The sequence below is a fragment of the Halictus rubicundus genome, chromosome 11 (genome assembly GCF_050948215.1).
Source record: "Halictus rubicundus isolate RS-2024b chromosome 11, iyHalRubi1_principal, whole genome shotgun sequence".
Taxonomy (NCBI): domain Eukaryota; kingdom Metazoa; phylum Arthropoda; class Insecta; order Hymenoptera; family Halictidae; genus Halictus; species Halictus rubicundus.
Genome location: NC_135159.1, coordinates 2,583,395 through 2,593,482, shown reverse-complemented (window position 1 = coordinate 2,593,482; position 10,088 = coordinate 2,583,395). Strand labels below are relative to the sequence as shown.

The window sequence follows — 10,088 nt, the reverse complement described above, 5'->3', positions numbered from 1 at the left end:
CTTTAAATCCATGCACAAAATCTGTACAATATCCTTTCTCTTTATATTCGATGTAATCTCATGCTATATATTACATTATCTTAAATTGAATAAGCACAATAGTTGATAAAATGTAGACAGTTATTCGAGGCTATCTATGATGTCAGACATTACTTGGTTTCTTTTTTTATATGCATAATATGCTATATTTTATAACAGAGATATATCACGAGTCAATGGGAATATACTTCTTCTATCTCTCTAGTCTGAAATCAACCCGTATAGGTATATGTATACATGTATATTATTATCGAACGTAACAATATTTTCGATCAAGAAGTACCGAGGGGGAGAGAGAGAGAGAGAGAGAGAGAGAGAGAGAGAGAGAGAAAGAGAGAGAGAGAAAGAGAGAGTATGAATGGACCAAGAAATCTGTGGTCTGTGGGCGCTGGCAGCGATATAATATAATTCGTTTTGCCGCTCGAAACGAACGCGATTATGTACAAATTGTTGCACGCGGGTAGAGGGGGGGATGTGTAGGAACGAAAATGTAGAAAAATCTAGAAAAATTCAGATAAAAATATCGGTCAGTCTATTCCCATCGAGCCGTGACACGTTTATTTACGGATAGTAACAAGACTCATCAGTATCTTGACGTGTCCGAGACGTGGTGATCCCTCGACGGACGGTGTTTGTAATAACGATCGTAATAGTTCTCTTTAGCCGGGTATCTTGCAGTGTCCGCGAACCTGGCCTCCACTTCCTTACCGTCCGGCGGGTATCTGGCTTCCACTTCTCGGTTGTCGACCGCGTATCTACCGTCCGGTTCCCTACCATCGACCACGTATCTTCTGTCGATTTCGCGATTGTCCACAGGATATCTACAATCGGCCTCTCTACCGTCAGTCGGTATCCGATTGTCCGCGTGCCTGGTATCCGGGTATCGAACGTCCAACGGGTACCGACAGTCCGCGGCCACGTAACGACCGTCCCCTTCGTAATAATTACGATCGTAACCGTAATTGTATCTAGCCTTCTCGGTATAGTCAGGGTTCTCCATGACCGGATAAACGGCGGCACGTCCTTCGTAGTTCGGGTATCTTGGGTATTCGGCGTCGGACGGGTAACTTGGCGGCGGGTTCGCCGGCGCACCACCTGCCGCGTGCGGTTGCGGCTGCGGCGGCGGCTGCTGCTGTTGCTGCTGTTGTTGTTGCTGCTGCTGCTGTTGTTGTTGCTGCTGCTGCTGCTGCACCATGTAATTCCGTGTGTCGTACCCGGGATCCTCGTACGACGGGTAACTCGGTTTCTCGTACGCGTTGTAATTCTGCCCCTCGTACTTGTACTTATTGTTATCGTCGTATGGATAGTTGGCTGGGTACGACGGGTAGTGAGTCGTTTTATAATCGTACTCCGAGTCATACCTAGGCGGGTTAGCCGGCTCGGACGTATTTAAGTTGATATACGGTTTCGCCACAGGTACCCGTCGACTATTCGGCGTATGAACCGGTATAGGCCGGTAGCATTCATTGTGTTTGCTCGTGTCATACTGACGAGCCATCATTAAGCCATCAATATTCTGCAACCAGATACACCAGCCCTCGACAATCACATACAATTTTTATATCTATATATCATTTGGTATTTTTTTTTTTTTTTTTTTTTGTTTCTTTGACACACACATATACGCACGCACTCTCGCACATCGTAGACATACTTTTCCAGGATTCCCCTGGTTTTTGCTTTCATTGTGTCATTCCACATACCACACATATACGCGCGGCGGAACAATGTAATCGCCTTCATTGTTTCTGTTACTTTCGGATACGACGAAAAGTTTAGACGCAAAAATTTCACACTGTCGCGAGGACTATAACGTAACAGTCATCATTTTCGATATTCTCTCCTTTTGATCGCTGTCACGCTATTCGATCGTCGATACCGTGTAATTTCTGCGCTAAAAGCTCTCCCTCGTATCTCCAACAAATAATGGAAACGATCAAGACGATTGGTGTTATTGTCCCATCCTGTATACAGAAGACTGTTCAACCGCGCATGGTAAATACCTTAAAGGATAATTTCACAAGATAAAACACAACGATTGTCGGTTTAGTTTTCAAATTTTAAACGTTTAAAAATCCCGCCGCTAGTGACGCGCAAGACAGCCGCGCCGTCTCTGCAGGGACGGGATTTCGAACCGCTAACAAATTCGAAAACGATTTTATTTTGTAGAATCGTCTTTTGAGTTATTTACCGTGCGCGCGTTTGCGCAGCCCGTATATATTTTTTTATAATATTATAAGTTTCCTTTCTTCTGTTGACATATCACTCTAACCGACAGCGTGTGAGCCTAACCTCGTTCGAATTACCCGATTGAGAGACACGGCACAGTTTTGTTCATACACGGACCCGTTACACTATTTCATCTCATACTTGACGCTACAAGAGGTTAGCTTTCGTTCGTGGAACCGATAATACTCATTGGCCGCGAGAGACTTTACGTGTTTGTAATTCTTCTCAGACCGGTACGTTCGAAATTGTCGTGCACGAAAATCCAATCACGATTCTTATTACCCGTTTCGATTTTCGCAAAAGTTCAGAGCTCGCTTCTCGACTAATGACAATTCGTATACTGCGCGCGTTTCACACCGTGTTTTTCGTTTCTCTGTTCTTTCTTTCTTTCTTCGAAATTGCACACACCGTCACGCAAACCATACCCATTACAATGTTCGTTGTCCCGGAATGAAGGATACACATTTAGCAGTATACTCGAATATGTTTTTGCTGGCCTTGAAACTCACTCCCATTATTAGTCACATGCTGTTTTTTTTTAGGATGACAAGAAATTGCTCTGATCTCCCTAAATCTGTTTCAGAGTTAGTGGCGCGACGATATTGTATATTCTGCTGGACACCTCAAGCAAGCTAACACTTGGATACGTATGTCGTATGCATGTATATGTATATATATATATATTTGTATATATATATATATAAATATTACACTAAATTTCCACGGAAATTCGCACCGTAACCGGGACCCGAATCTATTCAACACCTCGTTGCTTGTTTCTCGAGTTGCCATTGAAACTTCCTCACGTGTGAACTGGGTATGTATTCCATAAATCATTCGTGTTCTGTTTTCAAATCTGACAGTGGTACTCTCATAGCATACTTAAAAAATTCCACACGATTTAATGACACAACCACACCATGTTATTTACAAGATCACGCAGACACACTTTCTTTTGGGATACCTGTTTCTTTCTGCATCATACAAAACACTCATATAAAACATTCACGCACATTTATATCACTCGTTCATTATAAATTTACCACTTAAGAGTGACTACACATTCATCTATTTATACCACAATATATACGTTCTCAAGAAATATTTAAAATGATGTTTCAGAGATTATAAGCGGAAATTAATTGTCGTCTCGTCTTGTGCAATGATTCAAAATCGAAAAAGAATTTCTAAAGCAAAGTATTATTCACGTTTGTGCCATAGTCAGACTTCTCGATTGTTCTTTTTTCTTCCTTATAATTCGCGCTATAGTTTATAATTCGACTAGTAGCCTATCGCATGCACTCTTAGGTCAGTACACAACCGTGTAATAAATCTATGGAAGCAACAACATTAAACAATTAATAATTCGATAGAAAGAACTGTGACAGTAACAATAAAATGAGCAGATTGTGTTTACAAGGTTTCGAATGTGCAGAACACTTTTTTACGTAGCGTATATTAGCTCGATTGCACGTCCATTCAATTGACTAAAGATAAAATAAATTATTGTTTGCTAAAGGTATATAATAGTTGTATAATCGATTTATCCTAGTAAAAGCAGTTGTGTACAGATCTATGAGTTGCATATACATGTATATATAGATATGTATATATTTTAATACACATATGTATATAAATACATATATCTCAGTATTATTAAATGATTGTTAAGTACTTAAGCACTTCGAAACTACTTCTAGATACCCGAAGAAACAACGAACATTTGATATTGAACATATCGATGCTCTTACCTTACTGTTGGGAACCTTGACGTCACACCATCTACCATCAATCATATGTCGTTGCGCGAGACATCTTAATTGGGACTCATAACTTCCGAATCTAATAAATCCAAATCCTTTGCTTTGTCCAGATTTTGCATCTTTTTTTACCTAAATTAATATTTGGAAATAATTTAAATGATATATTATATATATACCTACATTTATATAATACAAAGATGAATGCTTTTATGATTTTGAAGGAAAGACTTACCTGAGCCATGAGTACTTCTCCAAATGTTTCGAAATATTCACGCAAGTTCTGCTCGGTAGTTTTCCATGGTAAACCAAGTACGATCAAGTCTGTGCAACGCAACTTTGTTTCCATTCTTTTAGTCTTAGCTGTGGAATTTTCCAAATTGTCATCAGATTTACGTTTGTTCTCTGAAAAGATATAAGTGTTCATGTCTACTAACATTTTTTTTTTCATTTACTAGAACCTCTTCCAAAATTTGAGTCTTACACGAAATTCTCTATGTATATATATATTCGATATAGAGAAACGAAATGTAACTGCGATATATAAAAATAATAATAATAAAAAAAGAGAGGAATACGGAAATCCAGTACAAATAATTATTACTCGAAAAGTATAATTAAAAAAAAAATTAATTTATGTATCAGAGTGTAAGTGTACGTGTGTGTATGGGGGCATGTGTATCTGCAGCATATTCTTATACGTATATAATATATAGATCAGTTTAGTCGTATTAATCATTCAAGCTCAAAGCTATTTATACGTATGTAAGTTTGCATAGATGCGGATAAGCTTCATTCGATATTAATAGACATTTATATAGATACATAACATATATATACATATACATACACAACATGTGTATACATATATAATATACACATGTATATACATGCATATATACTTGTATATGTTGTGTGTGTATACATATATATATGTATATATGTATATAATTTTAGCTGAACCAAAAGCATTATTACACAAACTTATTTGTAACCTGTGTCTATTTATTATTGGTGTTAATATATTTGATGTAACATTAACATGTGCTTATGTTAATATCATTTATTCAAAAAAAAAAAAAAATGTTTTTGAACAACAGCAAAATCGTGGTATAATGGTAACAAAATTTCGCATCTCAAACGAAACAAATAGACAAAAATTATTCACAGGACAATGCACCCAAAGATTAATTGTTATAAACACAAACACATGTACTGGACTTCTAAAAGATAGTCACTAAATCATTTAAGACCAATTATCCGTACTGACTAAAATAAGATATTCCGGTTAAAAAAAAACTAGAATCTCTCCAACATCCTGCTTAGAGTCTGCATCGATTGTTATAACTGAAAGCTGTGAATTCTGATTGAATTTATAACGCCATAAATTTTCATGCATTCTGCGTACAAGCACCAACCTTACATACATCAAATCTAAGATTTGGATACAACTTCTGGCAAGTAAGCATTCATTGTAACTATTTCAGTGACTGCAGAATTTTATATACAATAAAATTTTTGACGTCTAATTTCAGAAAAAAACTTCTTTAAATTGAATCGGTTGAGAACGCGGAATGATGGAGAGACGAAAATCTACGAAAGACGCCAGTTGGTTATCAAAATGCAAAGAAAAAAATTAGAATTCGTCAACGTTATCGGAAGCATACAAAAAAGTTCAAATTTGTCGAGCAGTGCAATTATGCTCGAACGCTTTTACCAGATGTAGTGAAAAAAACACGGTAGTTGGTCTTATCGTAGCGTTAGTATTTGGGGGTCGAGAATGAGAGCAAGAGAGAGAGAGAGAGAGAGAGAGAGAGAGAGAGTGAGAGAAGAGGGGCGGGGGGAGAGCGAGACGGAGAGAAAGACAGACAGACAGACAGGCAGACAGAGATAGCGAATGAGGATAGTATGGATTTGTCGTGAAATAAGCACCTTTTGGAAAAACACAAAAGTAAACCGCTTTGCCCCATCCATTTTCAGGCGGATGAAGACGTCCGTCAACGAGACGGATGCCACGCATCGTCCGTGATTCGGGATTGCGGTATTTCAGTCCGCACGTTCCGGGAAACTGGGCGGTCACGGTGGTCAATAAGAGCGTGCTATCATCCTCGGTCGGTAGTTCTATCGGCTCGTCGCCCTCGTCCTCGGCAACCTGGATGTACGACGACATTTTCTCTTCGAAACGCACGGTCTGGTTCGTTTCCCGATGAAAGAAGAATTAAAAATCTCTACAACACAACAAACACACACGCTCTCTCGATCTTCTCGCAGCCAGTCACGCAACACCGCACCTCTTTCTCTTTGGCCAGCGAGCAGTGCTGCCAATCGCACGCGTCCCCAACCACTTTTCAACCTCTCCCAATACGTCTCTCTCCCAGGAAAATCACGACGCGACTTCCGCCCGGGAAATAATTTTATCGAAACCGACGTCAATTCAATTGATTCTTGACTCGATAGGGTTCCGATTAAATTCGAAATTTTTTTTCTAACACATTCAACGTCTCGCAAGCATCAGAACTCCTCGTTTTGTTATTATTTGCCGCGGACAAACGGCTAATACTATGCTCAAACGAATCACTTGTTGCTAAGATTAAGGGACTTTTTCAGTCGTTTGTCTTGCAGAAACGTCTCTGATATTGTTCGAAAAAATTAAAAATACTTTTTTACAGAACTATTCGATCGATTTCGGTCGAATTAATCGACAAGCGTGGAGACAACCGGTGAATTATAAGAACGCAAGAAGCGATAGATTTATTAATAAGTAAAATCATTTTTACGTTCCAATTATTATTTTTGACGTATTCATAATATGTTGTTTAATCTTAACGTATTTCGAAATGTAAATCAATATTTCGTTCCAGTGCTAGGGGATTTTTTAAATCCGTGTAAAAATCCCTAGCACCTGTCGAAGCGCCGCGTTGCAGTACAATTTCGAACTATTTATGGCGCTAAAAAGGATCGATTTGAATGAAAAAACCAATATTTATGTCAAAAATATATTTCGTCATTAAAGTAGAATTCGTGTTACATTTACATCGAATGAGAGGTGCGAAAATAAAATTGCTGTCATATTAAATGTTCTCCTGCGCTTTGATCGTTCCTATAGATTACGAAAAAACAAAGTTGGAACGCGGATAGTACACAGCCTAAAAAGTTTGGGATTTGTATAAAACGATCATCGAGAAGGCAACCATATGCAAACCACTGAGAGGAGACTACCAACGAAGCCATGATAATGGGAAACGGTAAACTTTCCGTGTTCTTCATCCTTATTACGTGTGCCTGATAAACATTTTATTCGATTACCCCTCATGGATTGTTACACCAATAGAATGATAATCACCAATAAACTTACCATCATCATTAAAGGGGATGCAAAGAATAATACTGTCACCGTGCAGCTCAGAAACCCAACGTACTTTGCAGCTAGCGACTTGTCTTGCTCGTAAAAACTATAAATATACACAGCTCCAAGGAAACAAGTGGCCATTATCATTTCTCTAACAATTTTCAATTTCTTTACACTATACAAGATGTACACGTAAACGTACGATGCTTGAAGCACAGCTCCAAAAATATTTACTAACAATATGAAATGGTCTTCGATAAGCATACCGTATCTCATCCATAAAACACATCTGAAACATATTGTACGGTATATATTAATTCACGTATGCATGGTACTAATCAACATGGCTGTAAAAGTTTACACTTACGATGTGTAACATGTTATAAACGCCAAAGGCGAACTATTTCCCGTCGAACCGTTTTTAATGATCTTCCTACACACCAGGCTAAAACATCGAAAATTTTACAGCTGTTCATTGGAAAATACAGTCTACCTAATTGTAATAATCATTTACGATCAATTAATTTATTTATTGGACACAGTCTTATAACGCATTCAATGTAAACAAAACACGTAGCTAATGTCTAAAACCATTACCTGACAGACGAAATATGGAAACAAGTTTTTTTTTTACTTACACGCCGGCTAAAAATTGTAAAATTGTGCAAATCGAGGCTGTTGTAGCCAATGCGTCTTTAATCCCCGTCGAAATCATGATTCAAATTGCACATATCAGTACCACGTATCAACATCCGTGATCCAGATTCACGAACTTGTTATCAAGCTCACGCGTCCAAATCTAGTTTTATAATGAAAGATGAAATCCGTGGTCGATAATATATGTTCTTACACAAATCGAAAGCGAACACGAAATTATCGTCTACCCCCATTATTCGATCGACGTTCGATTCCACGCCAATTTTGGCCCGGTTTTTCAACATGATTTTGACAATAAAAGACATTATTTTTTACTGTAGTTGATTCGATTTCAAAGAAGTCCAGGAGTGTATCTATCAATTTCAGCCCTTCGTTACGAACGATTCTAGTGTATTTATTTTTGCTTGCCAATTCTTCGAAATAAATAATATATGTATTGGAAATGTATAAATAAGAAACAAACTATGCACGTGAATCGTTTACTGCGTTAGTAGCAACTCAATTTTGGTTCATCGTGCTCGCAGTGTTGATAACCTCTTCTGGAGAAAGAGTCGAGGAGCCGACATGAGATTCAAAATTCATCTATTCACCGGTTTCTTAAACAGGACTCTTCATTTTTGTAATTTAAAGTATTATTCGCGAACAACCAACTTAAGCAATAAGGCCGATCAAGATTTAGAGAATTGGAAGGAACAACTACATAGTACAATGCAAATAATCCCGAATTTTATCTCTGCGGCCGAAGAACAATCTTTGATCGAAGAAGTTGATCCCTATATGAAAAGACTTCGATACGAGGAATCACATTGGGACGATGTCGGTATTTTACATTCCTGTTAAACTTCTATTATAATTTATTCGAGTGTCGTCTCATTGTAGGCGATACATGCTTACAGAGAAACAGAGAGGAAGGACTGGAACGAGAATAATGCAAAAATAATAAACAGGATTCGTGAGACAGCTTTTCCCAAAGAATTGAGTCAGCTTCCTCTAATACATGTTTTGGATTTAGCAGCCAAAGGATGGATAAAGCCTCACGTCGACAGTATTAGGGTATGTAATTTACGTACATGTAGTTTAATGTATGGACAAAGCTCAATGATTTTTCCTATTTTCTAGTTTTGTGGAGAAATTATTGCTGGTTTGAGTTTGTTAAGCAACAGCGTAATGAGATTAACAATGGTTGGACACGAGACAACGCATAAGCATGACTTCCTGTTACCGCAAAGATCTCTGTATATAATGAGGTATAACAACTTGTTTGTTAAGTAAATATATCATTTGTTTATATCAAAAATAATTATTTTACAGTGGTGTAGCCAGGTACAACTACAACCATGAAATCCTAAAAAATGAAGAATCCTATTTTGAAGGACAGCATATACCAAAAATTAGACGTATTTCAATAATATGCAGGTGTCAACCGAACAGCAGCAGATAATGTCGTATTAATTGCTGTATTTATGTACATAATTTGTAATTTTCTCTGTACATAATAAGTGCAATAGAATATAATTATTTATGAGAAATTACTATAGTTTTATTGTAGTGGCAAACATTTAGGCAAACACCTCCCACAAAATTCTCTAGGAAAGAGAAATACAAACAGAGAGGAAATGAGAGTGCTCACGCCCGGGATTTTAGTGTCCGCGGAATAGTGCTGCCCCCTAGTCTAATTTTTAGCCTGGACCAGAACTTGCATGGTTCCGTGATGATTCACCTTCTCACCGACGAGAATTTCCTTCGTGGTCTTCTGCACCGACGAGATACCGTCGTTGGCCTTCTGTTTCTTACTCCAGGCAAAATCTATCCTAGAGGGCGGTAAACAACACCGTATTTTTCGAGCGACACATTCTCCCGTAAGGCTGGCAGTCTTTATATATATCTCGTCGGTGACAATATTCTATTGTATTCGCGAGACTGCAGTGACTATATACAGAGAGGAACATTCCTCTCTGCTATATATATAGCTATTTTTAATTTTAATTCCTACTACTAACGACGCTGTTGTTACGTCCGGCGGTTGGTTACGCGATGGTAAAGACGCTTCGCGA

The 10,088-nt window shown here is 38.1% G+C and overlaps 3 protein-coding genes across 4 annotated transcripts; 1 reads left to right on the top strand and 2 right to left on the bottom strand.

The window, feature by feature from the left end:
• Positions 1–21: 21 nt before the first annotated feature.
• Positions 22–6,363, bottom strand: Tbph (TAR DNA-binding protein-43 homolog). Of its 2 annotated transcripts, none has more exons than XM_076796384.1 (4): positions 5,961–6,363; positions 4,264–4,433; positions 4,020–4,160; positions 22–1,555 (listed from the first exon to the last, which is right to left on the bottom strand). In XM_076796384.1, exons 1-4 carry the CDS (start codon positions 6,196–6,198, stop codon positions 623–625), a joined length of 1,482 nt encoding a protein of 493 aa, XP_076652499.1. In that variant the 5' UTR covers positions 6,199–6,363; the 3' UTR covers positions 22–622. The 2 variants fall into 2 exon arrangements, with proteins under 2 accessions (XP_076652499.1, XP_076652500.1); XM_076796385.1 differs by having other exon boundaries at positions 4,264–4,391.
• A 647-nt stretch (positions 6,364–7,010) lies between these two features.
• On the bottom strand, positions 7,011–8,308 carry Slv (sugar transporter SWEET1). The gene is made up of 4 exons (XM_076796388.1): positions 8,016–8,308; positions 7,745–7,822; positions 7,384–7,666; positions 7,011–7,310 (listed from the first exon to the last, which is right to left on the bottom strand). The coding sequence occupies exons 1-4, from the start codon at positions 8,090–8,092 to the stop codon at positions 7,095–7,097; spliced, it is 654 nt and encodes a 217-aa protein (XP_076652503.1). The 5' UTR covers positions 8,093–8,308; the 3' UTR covers positions 7,011–7,094.
• An 88-nt stretch (positions 8,309–8,396) lies between these two features.
• On the top strand, positions 8,397–9,567 carry LOC143358879 (alpha-ketoglutarate-dependent dioxygenase alkB homolog 7, mitochondrial). Its single transcript, XM_076796387.1, has 4 exons — positions 8,397–8,850; positions 8,914–9,087; positions 9,154–9,281; positions 9,346–9,567. The coding sequence occupies exons 1-4, from the start codon at positions 8,599–8,601 to the stop codon at positions 9,473–9,475; spliced, it is 684 nt and encodes a 227-aa protein (XP_076652502.1). The 5' UTR covers positions 8,397–8,598; the 3' UTR covers positions 9,476–9,567.
• Positions 9,568–10,088: the final 521 nt, after the last annotated feature.